Source organism: Neomonachus schauinslandi, chromosome 9 (assembly GCF_002201575.2).
Source record: "Neomonachus schauinslandi chromosome 9, ASM220157v2, whole genome shotgun sequence".
Taxonomy (NCBI): Eukaryota; Metazoa; Chordata; class Mammalia; order Carnivora; family Phocidae; genus Neomonachus; species Neomonachus schauinslandi.
Window position 1 is genome coordinate 13921079 of NC_058411.1, and position 18258 is coordinate 13939336.

General features: G+C 46.1%; 1 protein-coding gene across 2 annotated transcripts in view; it reads left to right on the top strand.

Moving 5' to 3' along the window:
• Window positions 1–1162: 1162 nt before the first annotated feature.
• FOXN3 (forkhead box N3) overlaps window positions 1163–18258 on the top strand; it is a 221934-nt gene continuing 204838 nt past the window's right edge. For both annotated transcript variants that reach the window (XM_021679814.2, XM_021679815.2), the window contains exon 1: window positions 1163–1705. In XM_021679814.2, the coding sequence (XP_021535489.1) occupies window positions 1163–1705 (543 nt within the window). The remainder of the gene's footprint in view (window positions 1706–18258) is intronic.

The window sequence follows — 18258 nt, forward strand, 5'->3', positions numbered from 1 at the left end:
TCTTTACTGTTCTTTCTATCTTACATTGAGTACTCGAGGGTTGAATATGCTTTGTATCTATCGGGGTCATTCTGTTTGTGGACTTGCCACGTCCTCATTTTCTTTTCTCATCAGAAGTTGTACTCCCTGTTCTAGGTCATTGATAAAAATGGGGGTGGCATGGGGGGGGGTGCAGAATAGAATTCTGTAGCAATTTTTGTTGCATTTGCCTTCCAGTCTGGAAGCTGCCAGTTGCTCTTCTGGCTTTTTCCACCAATTCTAATTTCAGTTAATGGCTCATCTTCACATTCCCATTGATTTGTGTGGTGCCCAAAGTTACTCGCTTTTTCATTTGGGGTGTAGTGTCCCAGTAATTGAATGTACTTTTTCCTCCAGTTCCAACCCACAGTCTTCCTTGTTTACCACTCTTTAGACTTGCCAGCTGTGATTAAAGTTGCAGAGTTTGGGGCCATTGCTTGTGGAGGAAAGATACAGTCAAATATGAAACACTACCAATCAGTGCACGCTCTGGTCAGTGTTAATTCTGGGGCAATTGTCATGGTTTTCATGTGGAGACAGCTGAGCTTAATCTGAAACACCTGGCCTTAAACTTACAGGTATTTTTGTCGGCGGGGGGGGGGGGGGGGGTAGGATAAACTATGAGGACTATAACCCCAAGTGACAGAAGTGGTACATTGCGTTTACTTTGTAGTGTTTGTCGTGAGGCTTGAAAGAATTTTACCTGTGTATACGTTCATATTTTGAGAAGAAATCGAGGCACCAAGAAATAACTGACATTGGGGCACGGTGATAATAGAACGGTCATGTAAATCTGGGAAGAAAGCTTTGTAGATTTCCCATTCTTTTCATGATGCGTATGCATATTAAAGGTACTCTAAATAGTTCCAGTCTCAGTGTATTGAAGAGGTGACCAAGTCGCCAGGCTGCTTGCACGGTGGACTGCTTTTACTCAGTAGTGCATCTCTGTGTGGTAGAGTGGTGGGTCTGTGTTACCCAGCGTGGGAGCCGTGAGATGGTGTTCCCGTGGGGCCGGGGGGTCCATAGAGGCGGCAGGGGTGGGAGGTGGTCTGAAAAGAATTTGGAGGGCATGGCTGCCTCTCTGTTTTGGGTTTCCCCAACTCATCTTTTCTTTGTAATGTGTTTACCAGGAGCCTTCACATAAATGGGTCCAGTCATGCCTCCGAGTAAGAAGCCAGAAAGCTCAGGAATTAGTGTCTCCAGTGGGCTGAGTCAGTGTTACCGGGACAGTGGTTTCTCCAAGGCCCTGCAGGAGGACGATGACCTTGACTTCTCTTTGCCTGACATCCGATTAGAAGAGGGGGCCATGGAAGATGAAGAGCTGACCAATCTGAACTGGCTTCACGAGAGCAAGAACTTGCTGAAGAGCTTTGGGGAGTCGGTCCTCAGGAGTGTCAGCCCTGTCCAGGACCTGGACGATGACACCCCTCCATCCCCTGCCCACTCTGACATGCCCTACGATGCCAGGCAGAACCCCAACTGCAAACCCCCCTACTCCTTTAGCTGCCTCATATTTATGGCCATCGAGGACTCTCCAACCAAGCGCCTGCCAGTAAAGGATATCTACAACTGGATCTTGGAACATTTTCCGTATTTTGCAAACGCACCTACCGGGTGGAAAAACTCAGTGAGACATAATTTGTCTTTGAATAAGTGTTTTAAGAAAGTGGACAAGGAGAGGAGTCAGGTAAGCCCTCTGGGTCTGGAACTCACGTTTTTCTTTTTTAAAATGTGTCATTTCTCCCCATAAAAAAAAAGCGTGAGGGATGTATGTTCACCACACCGAAGTAGCAGTTATAAATGAGTAATTTTATTTCATTCATTTGGTTGCAAAGAACTTCCTTTGCCTTAACCATATTCGTTGGAGAGCGTTTTTGGTGTTCGTGCCGGATTGAGAGTTTCCCACTGTGGTATCCGAGCATGATCACAAAACAGTGGTTTGTGCACTTGATTGGTTCTTAGGATCATCCCTCAATGTGGATGGGTCACTTTGGGTTTATAGTACAAACACAGGTCCGTATTCCAAGGACAGCCATTAACCATGAGGTATGTGTATATACATTTGAGGAAAACTGCCACCTGGGACAAGAGAAAAATGGCATTTCTTTTCTTTCTAAGTATTAACTTGGAGAGAGGCAACCTCTCCAGGATTCTGGAATAAATTGGACAGTAATGGACATTGGGAGGTGACTGAACACTACACTCCAAGACCAGACAAAGACATGGATTGCCGAGGTGACTCATAAAATCAGGGGTACACGTAAGTGGTAACTTCGAAACACCCAGACTATGAAAAATCAGGGTAAGGTTCCCCTTAGAGATGGGCTTCCAAAAGATTGAATTTTGACTGTAAAGCCTTAGTCCAGGTTTCCTGGCCTGCTGAAGTGAGATAGTTTGTATAATATCATTATAGGAGCCGTAGAAAGAGGATTGACCAGTAGGGCTGGAACGCAAAGCTGTGGTCTGACTTCGGAGTTCCGAGAAGTCACGTAACCGCAGTTAAAACGTAAGCTGGGAAACGTTCTCTCCACAGAGTTTTCACATTATTACTGTATTTTGCAGCCTGGTTTTTCGGGGTAGTCACATTGCGATGTGTAGCCGGCAGTCTGCTTTTGCCCCCTTTTGAAGTTCGAGTGTGGGGTGCTGACTGTGCCGTGTTGGGGCCTTTCTGTTCAGAAACACAGTCCTGTTTCCAGTACAATCTTGAGCCTGAGGGAACTCTGCTCGTCTTGGGCAGGGAAGAATATGAATCCGGAAGTGGCGACGCCATAGTTTTCCTTGCTGCAACTGGACACGTTTGTCTGCAAATGGTATTCCCCTCGAGTTTATGTTCAGCGTGGGGAGTGGGCGTGCAGGGTTTGAGGAGGGGGGTTGCCTGGGAACACCGGGAGAGACGCGGACACTCAGGATCTTTGCCTCTGCCGGCTGGGGCAGGCGATGCCTAGGTCCAGTGTGCAAATGCGAATAGTCCCCATGTCCTTATTTTTACCTAACCGTGACAGAGGTGGGGCGCTGTTGCTGTCCCCGGGTGTCCCCTGCTCTCCTTCCTCCCCTCCACCTCGCTGAAGGGACACGAGGAGACTGACCTCTGGACTTGGCTCCGTTGACTGCTCTACCATCTTTCTTTGAACTTAAAGAGAATTCGCTGCGCCCCTCTAAAGAACCAAGGCTGTGCTATTAAAAGTTTCTGTATAGGTGGGTCTTTGTGTTTAGGAGGGGAAAATCTTAGAAAGCAACTTGAGGATTAGAAGATAGTGAAGAAAATGCTGTCCAGGTCCCCCAAAGCCGCATGTCCCCGAGAAAGCAACGAACAGCGCTTTCAGCTGGGCGTGACCCTGTCCTGCGCGGTACTGCCTGCCTGGCTCTGGGTTTGCCACGACGCTGGAGCTCACGCTCACTCAGAAATGTTCAATGTGGGGCGCCGGGGGGGCTCAGTCAGTGGAGCGTCTGCCTTCGGCTCAAGTCATGATCCCAGGGTCCTGGGATCGAGCCCCACCTCCGGCTCCTGGCTCAGCGGGGAGTCCGCTTCTCCCTCTCCCTCAGCCCCTCCCCCGCTCATGCTCTCGCTATCTCTCTCTCTCTCTCTGTCTCAAATGAATAAATAAAATGTTTAAAAAAAAAAATGTTCAAGGAGAGCAACTCCAAAGTGGGCAGAGAGTTTTGGAGGCATGTTCATCACCGCCCGAGTGACAGGTGTGTTGGGCGGGGCGTGTGTGTTAAGGCACATGGGCAGGAGTGCCATCTCCCCTGTGCGCACCCCCCGCCCCCACTCTGGGAGTCAGGTGTTCCGGGTGACGGTTGTCATTCTGCACAAACACCGATACCAAAGGGAATGACTGGCTTTGAGGATCTGAGATTGTTAATCTTACGAAACATGGAGTCCTGGCTTCCTGGCCAGGCCGACCTGTATTGACATGTTTCTGATCGAATGCCAGTTGATGTTGTAGCGGGAGTTTGTTCCCATCGTTTGTGATTTTGTGAGAACAGAGCCCAGAGTGTGAGTTTTCCCCCTTTTCTCCTCCTTTCTTGGGTTACTCCCAGGTCCTTCCAGGGCACTGGCGCTGGCCCCTCCATTTGGGGTTTCTCCTCTGGCTGGCTGAGTAAAGGGGGAGGCATTCTCCCTGGCACTTGGCCCAGTGAAAGCCCCTTTGGCTGCATGGGTAAACTTGTTTTTTTTCCCCAGGGATTTTACTTGGTGGTAGCTCCCACACCGAGGTTGGGCCACAACCCAGTGACCAAGTGCAGCCGAATGTTGGTGAGAAATATGTGTTTGTTGAAGGGGGAGAATGGAAGGCTTGCACGTTGTAGTCACATTTTTTTCTTCTAAAAAAGTGTGGAACACAGTTTTAAACTTGACATAACTGAGATTGCAGAATCCGGTGTGGTCCTTGTCCCTGCGGGCTTGGAACACGTCCCCTGCTGGACACCTGCCTGCCTGGGATGTGGGAGAGGGATCTTACAAGATTGCACCAGCAGCACCTGGGCACCTCAAAGCCGTGAGCATTTCGTGGCTCCGCCCTGGAGATTCTCATTCATTCGGTTTGAGGTGGATTGGGGACAATTGGTGGTTCTGATAAGCTCCTTGGGTGTTTCTGACTTGCAGCCAGATTTGAGAATCCGTGAACTAGATGCCCTCTTGGGTTCTTTCCAAAGCTGAGATTTCATCGGGAACATGTCATGAATGAGTAAGTCGGGGAGAATGGACAGTTTTGCTTCCGTTTTCTCTCTTTTAAGGTTTTATCTCTTATAAGACTTAGATACGTAAGGACTTAAAAAGGACTGTGAAAGATAGAGTTTTATTTTTATTTTGTAATCCTGGAGAATTTCAAACACATGGAGAGAGAGTAGTGTGGCGAATCCTTATCACCCCCATTGCCCACGCCCAGCTCCAATAGTTAACAAGGGTTTGTGACTTCAGTCTTTTTGACTTCAGTTTCTTAATTGGGGGTCTTTGGATATCAGAGCCTCTGTAGACAGCCTGAAATATCAGAGGCTCTGTAGACAGCCTGAAATTATTGACTGCAAGCCCCGTGACTATGTATGTTGCATTTTCCTGGAGGATCCCAAGATTTTGTTCGTTCGATTTTTAGATCCTAGATCTCATGTCATTTTTACCTTCCATGTGCATAAGAAAAATCTCCAGTTTTTACATCACCTCAATTCCACTGTCACCCTGAACAAAGTGAACACTTCCTTGGTATCACCTAATACCAGATCCATATTCAGAGATCTCTGAGGATTTATAGAATATTTGATTGATCGCTTCTCGGCCTTTTGGCTAAGATCAAGTGTATAGAATATTTGATTGAATTAGGATCCAAACGTGGTTTATGCCATGCAGTTGGCTGTTTTCATGAATAGCAACCCTATGCCCCCCACCCCCCTTTCTGATGCCCTTCCTTGTCAGAGACCCAGCTCTTGTGCTGTGGAGTGCCCCATGTTCTGTCGGCTCCATTTGGATTTCATTTATCATGTTCTTCTGTCCCCTTGTATTTTCAATGAAATGGAAGTAAGGCTGGATCAAAAAACCGTTCTGATTTTTTGTTTCCCCCCAAGAATGCTTTATAGACAGTTCTTCTGTGTTCTCACGTCAGGAAGGCTGGTTGGCCCCTCTTGGGGATGCTGAGCGTGAGCTGTCGGTTCACGTGGGATCGGCTGCTACCCAACCTCTGCAAAGTTTCCCACCGGTTTCCTCATCTTAGGGATTCCTCTGTGGATGGACTTTTGCCTGAATCCATCACAGTAGAGTTTCATAGTCTGAGAATAAGTTTTATACCCCCTAAATACAATCTCAGTTAAGACTATAAGATGAGCATGTGCTAACCTCTCTGAGTACTTGTAAAGGAGAAGTAAAGTGCAGTTCCCTTTTATAGACTGGATTATAATGGTTCAGGTATGTGTGTTTCTATTTCTGTGCTTTTTCTTTACTTCTGACCAATTTAACAAAAAACGTTGTTGTTGCAAGAAGGTTTATCAAGGAAACACTGTCCAAAAGTATGTTTATTATATCCAGGGCTGAGTGTTTTATTTTTTATTTTTATTCTTTTAGTATTCTCTGTGTGCAACATAGGGCTCGAACCCACGACCCCGAGATGGAGAGTTGCACGCTCTTCCGACTGAGCCAGCCAGGTGCCCCCAGGGCTGAGTGCTTTAAATACAGTTTTAGCTTATTAATATGGGCAACTTGTCTTGGTTGAAAGAGGAGTGAATTAGAAATCAGGATACCTGGTTCTAGTTTTGATGCTGGCCCTCATAGAGAAGCAGGAATTTGTAATTGCTGGGTTTCTTAATTGGGGGTCTTTGGATATCAGAGCCTCTGTAGACAGCCTGAAATATCAGAGGCTCTGTAGACAGCCTGAAATTATTGACTGCAAGCCCCGTGACTATGTATGTTGCATTTTCCTGGAGGATCCCAAGATTTTGTTCGTTCGATTTTTAGATTTTTTAATGGAACCTCTGACTCAGGAAAAGTGAAGAGCAGCCTGTATTTTGTAGTAACAGTAGCAGACATAATATGGAAACCTCTTCTTTGAACATTCCATATGCAATATCCCACTTCCTCACTACAATCCTGTGAGGTAGGTCCTGTTTTCCTTCTAAAATAGGTGATGAGTTAAGCTCAGAATGGTTAAGGAGCTCGCTGGAGGTCACAAAGTTGGTAAGTAGCAGAATAGGAATTCACCCTCACTCCCTCCAGTTTTGAAGGGCCTTATGCTTAAATTAACCCTGGTGCTTGATTACACCTCAATAGACAGGCTATTGTAGATGATCTCTACGTTCTTCCTCAAAATATTCTATGAAAATGCGTTACAGGGAACTAAAATAACACCAGTAAACCCAGAATTTACTCTGGGGGTGCAGGATAGAGAAAGGTAAATATAGAGAATCTTTTTGTGCTGTTGAGATGGGGCCAGATTCTGTCTTTGTCAGCAAATGGAGAGATGTGGCTTCTGCACGGAGCCTACCACTGCCCTCTCGGCTTCCTGCTTCCAGGATCCATCCCAGGCCCCCTCCACTGATCCGGCCCAAGTTCAGAGTCCCTTCTCCTCTGCATAGACACTGTTTATACAAGCTCTCCCTCCCGATTCCCAGCCCCCTTGATGTTTTGCTTCTCCATCCTGGTGGATGAGATTCTTTTTCAGAGGCAGTTTGGAAAATGAGCTGGCATCGCTTAACGTGGCAGGACACCCCCATATGCACAGTTGCCTCTAATTCTCTCCTCTTGGTGGTGTCAACACCGAGTCAAGAGCATTTCCCTTTCCCATGATACTAGTCAGTGTACCCATTTCATCGATGGTCATTTTAGGAAGAAGAGATGACTTTTTTATTTTGGATGAGGAATGCTCTTTGAAGGACTGTGCAGTCTGGTTTTGATGGGGAAGGTCCTAAAAATCAGGGTAACGTTGGGTGGTGGGGCATGCGGAAAATGTGACGAGGTGTCTAAGTTTCTTCTGAGGCCTCTGGGGCAGGTGAGGATCCTGCTCATCCCTGGGTATGGGCTGCCTCTTGCTCACCAGTGCACACTGCCTAGCATACCGCTTTCTCCTGTCTGTGCTAAATGTAGACTTTGTTACCTCAGAAGGTTGAGACTTTTCCAGGGTCTCCGAGGGGCCTAAAGTAACCCAGGCTGTAGGCCCTGGAATAGGGAGCCCTTCATACCAGCATCCAGTAATTCCAGGCAGCCTGTGCTGCCCTTGGCCATGCTCTCCCACCGATCCATCCAACTCTGCTTCTTCCCGATTCTTCGAGGTATTAGATGCCTTCGTGGCGGGGGGGGGGGGGGCATTTTTGTTGTCCCAATCTTGCCTGCTCTTCATTGTCTGCTCATTCATTCATTCATTTAAAAGACTTTTTAAAATATCCATTATGGTCTTTCCTACTCTGCTCAATGACATCCAGTGCTGAAAGGATACAAAGTTGAATGTGTGGCCTGTGGTCCAATGAGCCGCCCCCCCCCCCCCCCCCCCCCCCCCCCCAAGACTTTCCTCCTAGCTCCTGGAACTTACCAGCAGAAGTCCTTCTTTCCTCCCAGTCTCCTCCTTTTGCTTATATGTTTCCTATTTCTCACATCATTCTTTTCTGGCCCTTCTGTTTCAAAGATACACTGCTTTTTCAAGTCCTTCCACAGTGACTCCTATTATTGACCTCGCTAAGGATCCCTACAAGTCTTCTAGAAAGCTTGGTTCTTCTGGACTTGAGGGCCCCATTGGTGTCCAGTAGCTCTCCCCATGAACGGTTCAAAAAATGTCGCGTTTTCTTTGGTAGGGCTTCGTGGTACCTGGTAGGTCTGTGGGATGCTGCTTCACTTATGTACTGCCTGGATAGCCAAGCAGCAAGAAACTGCTCTCAGAACCTCCCCCGATGAGCTGAAGTGGCTTTGGGATTTCCCTTTGAAATCACTTTAGCTGCAGGATAATTCTCTGCAGTAAATAATACGGGAAGTTGGCACACTGACCTCCTATTTGAAAGTCATGGGTTTTGCTTCTTTCACAAACAGTGATGGGTTGTTTGGATTAATCCATACTCTCTCATGGGGCCCTTGGTCTTCTTTTTTTTTTTTTTTTTTAAAGGTTTAATTTATTTATTTGAGACAGACAGAATGAGAGAGAGACAGCACATGAGAGGGGGGAGGGTCAGAGGGAGAAGCAGGCTCTCTGCCGAGCAGGGAGCCCGATGCGGGACTCGATCCAGGGACTCCAGGATCATGACCTGAGCCGAAAGCAGTCGCTTAACCAACTGAGCCACCCAGGCGCCTGCCCTTGGTCATCTTAATGCTCTGAAGTTTTGGCAAAATGATGGCAGGTCTTATTTTTTTTTTTTTTAAAGATTTTATTTATTTATTTGAGAGAGAGAATGAGAGAGAGAGAGAGAGCATGAGACGGGGGAGGGTCAGAGGGAGAAGCAGACTCCCTGCCGAGCAGGGAGCCCGATGTGGGACTCGATCCTGGGACTCCAGGATCATGACTTGAGCCGAAGGCAGTCGCTTAACCAACTGAGCCACCCAGGCGCCCGGCAGGTCTTATTTTTATAGAAAATTCCACCATCTTCCCAGTGGACATTTTTGCACTTGAAACAGATGATTATGTATTTTTAAAAGGCCAATGTAATGTTTGTTTTGATGATACTGTGGTTTATCAGGCAGGTCTTTTGTTTACGGATTTTGTTTTCATGGTCTCCTTAAAGTATCTTATTCCCATTCCCTACTCTTGTCACTTTTAACTTATTTGCCGCTTGTCTTGATGAATACGTCTAACTAGCCCCGTGAGGGTTTATCTTTTGGCTGCATTTGGTTCAACACGGGCCTGAAGTTACTGTCCGAACTTACCAAGTTGTTCTGTGGAGTGCCTCCATATGAGTAGGCCATCAATATCTCTTTACCTGTGATTTCAGGGACACCAGGGTCCTCTGCTTATTAGTCTATTCAGTAGAATTATTTGGTTATGTGAAAGGTTAAGTTAAGGTGAGATTTGGTTCTTGCCTTTTAGCAGCTTCCATTGCAGGGAAACAGGAGACATAATAAAAAACGAAAAAGAATAAACCATCAGAAGTATGGGAAGCATGCCAGATCAATAGGTGATAGGTGTCGTTTGAGGTCAGAGAGGCTTCTCTTCCCCAGAATGGGGCATGTGGGTACTCTTCATGGGGGCAGCACTCGACTAAATTCACAAAGCATTCTTGTGTGGGAATGAGCACGGGACCTCCAAGAATGGATTAGTTAGGATGAGGTTTGACTATTTATTCTAGAAAATCCAAACAAGGGTGAATTAAACATGCTACAAGTGGATTGGTCTGTCACATAAAATAAGTCTTGAGGAGTTGGACAGAGACCCACATTCCATCTCTCTTTCTGCTCTGCTGTTCCCAATCACTGCTGGTTTCCATTCTCAGAACCTTCTCATGGTTGGAGATGGCATCAGCTAGCATGTTCTCCATTTAGAAGTAGGAAGGGGTGTGCACGGAAGGGCCAACGGGGGTCCCACTGAATTAGCAATTTTAAGGAGCTTTTTCAGAAACCCCACACTCTGCTTTCATCTTACTGGTTATACTCTGGTCACATGGCTGCAAAGCAGGCTAAGAAATGGTGTCTTTTGGCTGGGCCCGCTGCAGTCCCAAGTAAAACATTGGTTCTGTTACTGAGCAAGCGTGGGATTTTCCGTCACAGAGGCCTAGAGGAGATGAATGTTGCTGGACCCAAGGGATGTGTTGGAACCGTGTCAGGGAAGAGGAAGGAGAGAGATGGGTGGTCAGGGAGGTTATGTAAATAAGAGTAAGGAGTTGGTGGGAGAGCGAGGATGCCAAGGGGAAAACTTTAAATTGCTCTGGTAACTAAAGCAGAGACGCCGACCCATTTTTTTTTTTTTTTTAAACATGGCAGTTAATCAAGGTTTTGCTTCAAGATATTCTGGTTAAATTGCATTTAATATTTTCAAAAGCAATAGCTTGATAGAGGTGAAGATGCAGTCTGTGCCAAGAATGATAAGAAGAAAAGCAAGGAAATGTATGGTTGAAGATAGAAAGCAGTGTAAAGTTGTTTTTTCAGTAATAACTTGCCGGTTTGCTGGGTGAGGTTACATCGCCTTCCAAGAAGGGGATGAAGTCTTTGATGTGTGTGCGTGCACGCGCGCTTGTGAACTCAGCAGGAGGCCAGTAAATCCAGGCGGAGAGATTGTGCTGCTTCCCAGGGGAGAGGCTCTCTTGGTGACCCTGCAGGCTCTTCCCCTGGTCCCCACAGGATGGGTGGGGTTCCACCGTGCTCCCCCTGGGGCTGCGTTCAGGGTTGCCTTCCGTTTACTGGAGCTCCGTCAGGTGCCTTGCAGAGGCTGTATCTGTGCTCCTCTGGGGACGGGACCGAGAAGTGATTTAACTAATGTCATTAGACAGAAAACAGTCCACCAGCAGAACGTTTGTACACTTTGTTTTTAGAAAAAAAGGCCAAGTCGCGTGAGCGCTACTCTCACCGTGGCTCTTGCGGAGGGCAAAAGCATCCAGGGTCTCCTGCGGTCAGAGTACAGCATTGTGGTACAGATCAGCGTCCCGCGAAGTTCTCTTGGAATACTGCATGGAATGCCCAGTTCTTTCCAGCGTCTTCCACAGATGCATGTAAAGTGAGAACCTGCGTTCGTAGCCATGGTTCCGAGACCCTGCAGAAGCCTTAGTCTGCAAAGTAAAAATTAGACTCAGCGTTTTCCAAAAAAAGTAGCTCAGTCCTTTTAGAAGCATTTTTAGCAGTGATCATTCATGCCACACATACATGGGGAGTGCCGGGCACAGTTTTGGGTGCTGAGGATATATAGTGGTGACCTGTGATAGTTATCGGGCTGTTCTAGACTATCCATAGGGCAGGCAGAAGGGAAGGGGGAGGCCCACGTTAAACAGTAGATCCATACATGGTCACATAGGTAATCTATCAGATAGTGATACACACAATGAAGAAAATACAACAGGATAATGTGCTGGAGAGGGGTGGGGGTAGGAGGCTTCCCGGAGGTGCCATGCCTTAAGTGGCAAAGGGGTGCTGCAAAGACGAGAACAGAGAGCACAGCAGGTGCAAAGGCCCTGAGGTGGCAACAGCTTGAAATGTCCAAGGAACAGAAAGAAGGCTAGTAGAAAGCACATTAAAGAGGGAGAATGAGATGTTGTGAAGAGACATCAGGGAGAAGCATGTATCTGGACTGGTTCCGGTGGTGCAGGTTAGAGATGAAAGAAACAGTGTTAGCTCAGACCAGGATTGAGGTTTGCAGATGAAGGCTTGTGGGCAAACGAGGGTTGGGAAGTCGGATGGGGGATAGAGCAAAAATTCTGTTTTGACCATGTTAAATTTGAGGTGGCTTTTGAACATCTGAGTGGAGCTGTCAGGTTGGAGGTTTGATATGTGAGTTTCAAGCTCAATAGAGAAGTCAGACCAGAGGTATAAATCTGGGACACATTAGCGCTTAGTTGGTGGAAACTAAAGAGGATTTCTGGATTATCTCTCCATCAGAAAGGAGGAAAAAAATCAAACCTCTATTTCAGTTCTTACTGAAAATTAGATTTCCATTACTGTTGACTGGAGAATTCATTTTAGGGTATATTCAGCACGGGGAATAAAAACAAAAGACATTCGTATGTAGAGGGAGAAATTCAGAATTATTTCAAAAATAACTTACCTGTATATATTGTAGTTCCTGCCTGTAGTTTTGCAGGCAGAAAACAAACCTTTGCTTTTTGTAATGAGGTGGTAATTTCTAAATGTGCTCGGGGCCGGTGGTGTCTCCGATATGATGAGAGAAATGCACTCTAGTAAACATCCCATTTAGCAAAGCCCCCTAACCCATGACTTCCCTGAGTTCCCTGCCATCTGGTCCCTGGCTGGAGAGAGGAATTTTTCTTGTATATGTGTTTCCATAGCAACGAGTTTGCCGTTGATATGGAAAGTAAGCAGTTGCCTTAGCAACGGAGTTGCTGATGTGGTGACTCCCCAGCTTTCAGGGAATGGATAAGCTGACCAAACTAGTTTAGATGCATCGTGTAAGGCACTGGTAATGTAGGATCAGTTCTGCTTTAAAAGAGATCGCAGCCCCTCCGTCTGCCCAAAGGAAGGCTTACCGAGGTAATAAATCAGACAAAAGTAGCTGCTGTTGGTTGAAATAGATTATAAGAGGGATTTCCCGGTGGAGTTTATTTAGTTTCTCTTAAAGGAGAATGTTGTAGTCAGTGCACATTTGGTTGCAAGGAAAGGAAAGCCACCCAGGTTGGCATAAGTAAAAGAGTGTTTGTCCCAAAGATACAATAATTAGTCCCACCGGGCGGGGGGTGAGGTGCAACAGAGCACATCTTGGGTCCGCAGTGATCGGAACTGCTCCCTACATCCCTCAGTGGCCGCATGGGATGCTCATCCCTGCCTTTCTGTGCGGACTTGCTCCAGTCTCTTCTTTGCAGTCTAACTTCCTCTGTGTGGCTGTTGATTTCTGCTTCTTAACACCATTGGCTTGCTATGGTGGACCTTTGGAGCCAGCCCCCTCGATGTGATGGTCCCCAGGCCCAGTGACATCGACCTTGTCATTTCTGTGCAGTGTCTCTGTCATAGTTCCTAGACACACGGACTTGGTCGTCCTGGGTTAGATGCTCAGGTCTGGTCAAAACAAGGGCAGGGTGTCCTGGATCCAGGCGCTGCTGGGACGCCCCTTCATGTGGGCTTGGGGTAGGGCTGGGGCTGGAAACATGCCTGCCATGAAAAATTTTTTGGGAAGCCTTCAGTCTTTCAAAAACATTTCAGTAATGAAAATAAAAATAAGAGGAGCTTTTGACTATTTTGTACTTTCTGTTTCCCTTTGTGTCTCCTCAGGACACCTGTCCCAGGTGTTGGAGACTAATACACCAGAGAGCTCTGGGACTGTCCCAAGGCTCCCTTCTGCTTCTTTATTGTGGCTGTGATGACTTCATCTTTCTTGCGCTTCGAGTCCATAGATTTGGGGCTGGCATTTCCCAAACTAGCAAAGTTTTTCTTTGGTGGCTACTTCTTCCTCCCAGCTGCCCTCAACTTGCCTGTAATCACAGGGTTGAGTGATTACCCAAAATTATGAACTCTAGCCCCCTGTTCTAGACAGGAATAAATGTCAGCTATCCAACACAAGTTGTCCTGATTTTCAAGATCAAGAGATTGGGTAATGGTTCTTGCTAACCAGCCCATGTCATCACATTGTGATTTTCAACATGGGGAAGAAATGTAATTACTCTGTGCGGGGACTGGCATAGACATACAGAGAGGTTACCAAACTTGGGTGTAGTGGACTGGGCAGAGATAAAAAGAGACCAGGGAGGTTAAAAGTGGCATTTGCCATTTGCCAAGGGATTGGCCAATGGCCAAGATTACATGGTTTGGAAATCCAAAGGAGAAAATGATTCCCAACGGTTAGCAGAACCATGGTGGGATTCCTGGAGACGACACAGAATTTCATTAGCTGGACCCTTCAGGAAGGCCAGGACAACAGGGGCCGATGGCAGGGAGAGGAGGTCATGAGTCACCAGGATGAGCTTGACATGTGGGGGAGGGCAGGGGTGCGGGGAATGGGGTGGGAAGTCATATGTGGGAGACCGAGTGTGCCAAATGGGAACTGATATTTTCACAGAGCTTATGGGGGGACTGTTTGGAATTGCGTGAGGCATTTGTACCTATGACCTGATAGCTTTCCAGCAACTGCAAAGTCAATATGAGGTTCTTTTTACAGGTGGGGAAACTGAGGCTCAGAAAGATTCTTCGGCTTGCTAAGATGACATGACCAGATGTTGAACCAAGATTCTTCTTTGCTTTTCCTTTCCCCCTGTTGGCTGAAGCAGAGGGCTCCTGTAGGACAGAGAGGGACATAGATTTGGGAAAGTAGTTTGAGCTGGACTGTGGGGTTCTTGAGAGCCATGGCCGGGAATCTAGACTTTGCTCTGAAGGCAGTGGGGAGTCATTTGAGCATGGGTGCCAGATACACAAAGGTACAAAGCAGGAGCCTTAGAGGTTTGCACAGCAAGCAGCCCTATTCTCCATGCAGAAGGCCACAGTGGTCACAGAATGATTTTCTATAGACTTAACTAATGTGGAACAGATTTTTACACAAACCAGAAAAAAAAAAAAAAAAAATCCCAGTCTGCAACTATTTTTCATTTAAAGTGTTTCACTCTTTTTTTTTTTTTTTAATTTAATGGATCCTGTTTTCATTGACCATTGCTTTTATTTGTTGGCGTCACCACTTCGATGAATGTCTTGACCCTTCCAGAATTCATACAGTTCACACAGAAATGAGTTGAGTGACCCACTCCCTCAACATGGCCCTATGGATTTGGTCATTTTTTGATGGTGGGGTAGATTTTTCCCTCTTGCTGTTTGAGATGGTAACGTCTTTTCCCGTTTGGCATTACAGGGAAGCACAGTAATATTAATGTTTTAGTTCTGTAGGAAAATGGGGCCGAGTAGGTGATTTTACTCATTCTTTTGTTGATTTAACCACACTGAGTTCTTAGAATGTGGAGGACATTGTGCTAGGTGCTTGTGGACGTGGGGGAGGCAACACTGGGTCCTTGGGGAACACCTCAGGGTTACGCCTGATGCTTCCCTCTTCCTGAATCTCATTCCCAGTCAGTTACAAAGATCTCTTGATTCGGCCTCCTCAGTGTCCCTCTGGCTGTCCACTTCTCTCTGATCTCCACTGCCACTGATCTTCATTGTTGGCTGACGCTTTTCCTCCTTCTACTTACTGTCTCTCCTCCAGTCCATCTGATAGAGTGCTGCCGAGGCTTCAGTACCCAGACACGAATTCTCTCCCAGCCCTTGGGTGGTTCTTGTTACCTCGAGTGGTTTGTCTCAAAGTGTGGCTCTGACCACCAGCCTTAGAATAATCTGGAATGTTTATTAGAAGTGCAGATTTCTGGGCCTTTGCCCATGTTTACTGAGAACTTGTGGTGCTGCTGCCTGGGAATCTGCATTTACACAAGCCCCTAAGATGATTCTTTTTTACACTGAAATTTGAGAAGCAAGATTTAGAGGACCCAGTTCAAACCTTTCAGCAGGGTTTATAAGGTTTGCCTTTCAAATACTTTTTATTGTGGCAGATTTCAGGACTGTATCATAATGGACTTCAGAGTCCACTGTGGCTGTCATGGGAGTCGACACATCATGTGTATTATTCACGAGGGACCCATCTTGTTCCATCCTCCCCTTGCCCCTTCCCACCCTCTTTGCTCGATTATCTTATTTTTATTTATTTTATTTTATTTTTTTGAAGATTTATTTATTTGAGAGAGAGAGAGCACACACGTGAGTGGGGTAAGGGGCAGAGGGAAAGAATCGTGAAGCAGACTGAGCCTCCCAGGCACCCCCTTGCTGGATTATTTTAAAGCAAATCCCAGGCACCAAATCATATCATGAGGTCTACAAATATTTCAGAATGTATCTCTAATACGTGAGAACTCACAAACACACACACCCCTACAAAACCATTATCACTCCTAAAAACAAATTAACCGTGATTCTTTACTGTCACCTAAAATCCAGTCCATTTTAGAATTTACCTGATTGTGTGTTTAAAAAAAAAAATTCAGCAGTGGTTTATTCAAATTAGAATCCAAAGCAGGTCCACATATGGCATTTCATTGATGTGTCTCTTAAATCTCTTTTTGATCTGCTCCTTCCTCTTCTTTCCCCCTCACCATTTAAAGGAAGCTGTTTTCCCTTTCATCCTCTTCTCCATCATTATTCTGTTGTTCCAGTCTTTTTGCCATATCCCAGGACTCCCTGTGCCCACAAAGGCCATGTGCTCTAATGCTGACTGTCACTTGGGTATGCTGTTCTCTCTGCCCAAAATATTCTTCCTCCTCTTTTCTCCTCCAGATGCTGCATTCTCCACTTGGACGATCCAGCTGAGCTGCACCTCTGCAGAACCTTCCCAAACCACCCCTTCCCACTGTGGTTTTTGTTCTCTACTTTGCCTATTATTTTGCATTGTGATTATCTCCTTAGTATCTGTGCCTGCCAGATACTAAAGTCCCCCTCCCACTTCTCTCCCCACCCTGAGATGCAGAGCACGGATCACGTGTTAGCCATTTTTGCATCCCTGGCGGCCAGCATGTTGCCTGCCTTGTGGTAGGTACCCTTGAAATATGAGAGAATGGACAAGCCATCAGCCACCAATTCAAGTGTTCATGATAAATGTAGGTTCAGCCTTTTGAAAATACTTGAGTATTTTCAAGTATTTCTTGTTATAATAAGGTTTGTGTACCCTGCATGAGTAACTTTTTCTAATTAGGAAGAGTACTGCTTTCTAATGTTTTCTCAGTCTGCTGTAAGACTGGGTTTGCCCAGATAACTGCCTCCATCTACCTTCAGTGGCCAACTGTTGTGGCCATCACTACCACCCTCTTGTCCAGAATTAATGAAAGGAAGAGAGTCTTTGCATTGAATATGCTGACCAAGGAGTGTTCTACAGTTGGGAGAGAAAGAGGTGGTTCAAGCCATACAACAGAATTGACCCTTGCCATAGGAAATTCACTTAGTTGTACATAACACTCAATAGTCTGTCACTTTTGTGAGCATGAACATGAGCACAACAGATTTTCTTCCCAGTTGGTGTTCCCTGAACTCTTAGAGATCTCTTTCCTGGGATCCTAGAAGTCCATGTTGGTTTATAGAAGAATCTGAGGTCCAAACAGAGTGAGTGACGTGCTGAAAACCCTTATATCTGGGTGAAGAGCCCAGGTCTACTGCCTCTTGTCTGATGCTTTTCTCTGCATTATCTTAACTGTTTCACTCATGCTTTGAGATTCCAATTAATTGGAAATGGACATGAACTTGTGCCATTTACATCGGTTTGTTTTCCTTCATGTGTCTTACTTTGAGTCACTGAGAGTACTAAATTTTCTAAATAAATGGTGTATCATTTCTTTTCGTGACCTTTGAAAATATGCTCAGAGGTATCACATTTTTTGTTTCATTAACTACTCAGACTACTCTTGAATTTTAGTTTTTGAATGAATCTATGTATGGACACTGTTTTGAGTTACCTGCTAATTCATATTCTAGCCATCGATGAAATCCACACAGATCTTCCTGGAGAGCAAAGGACCTGATCCTGTTTGTTGATACAGGTATTATGTGTAGGGAATGCAGATTGCCCAGAAGCACTGACCAGGGTAGTCAGAGGACTGTTGGAACATTTTTCACGTGAGGATCTGTCCTGATTAACTCTATATTCATTATCTCTGGGGTTTTTTTGACTTATTATTATTATTTTTTTTAAGATTCATGCATATGCACGAGTGGGGAGAGGGGCAGAGGGAGAGAATCTTTTTTTTTTTTTTTTTTTTCCCCTTTTAAGATTTTATTTATTTATTTGACAGAGAGAGACACAGCAAGAGAGGGAACACAAGCAGGGGGAGTGGGAGAGGGAGAAGCAGGCTTCCTGCTTCCTGCAGGGCTCAATCCCAGGACCCTGGGATCATGACCTGAGCCGAAGGCAGATGCTTAACGATTGAGCCACCCAGGTGCTCCATAGAGGGAGAGAATCTTTTTTTTTTTTTTTAAGATTTTATTTATTTATTTGAGAGAGAGAATGAGACAGAGAGCATGAGAGAGGGGAGGGTCAGAGGGAGAATCAGGCTCCCTGCCCAGCAGGGAGCCCGATGCGGGACTCGATCCCGGGACTCCGGGATCATGACCTGAGCCGAAGGCAGTCGCTTAACCGTCTGAGCCACCCAGGCGCCCCGAGGGAGAGAGTCTTA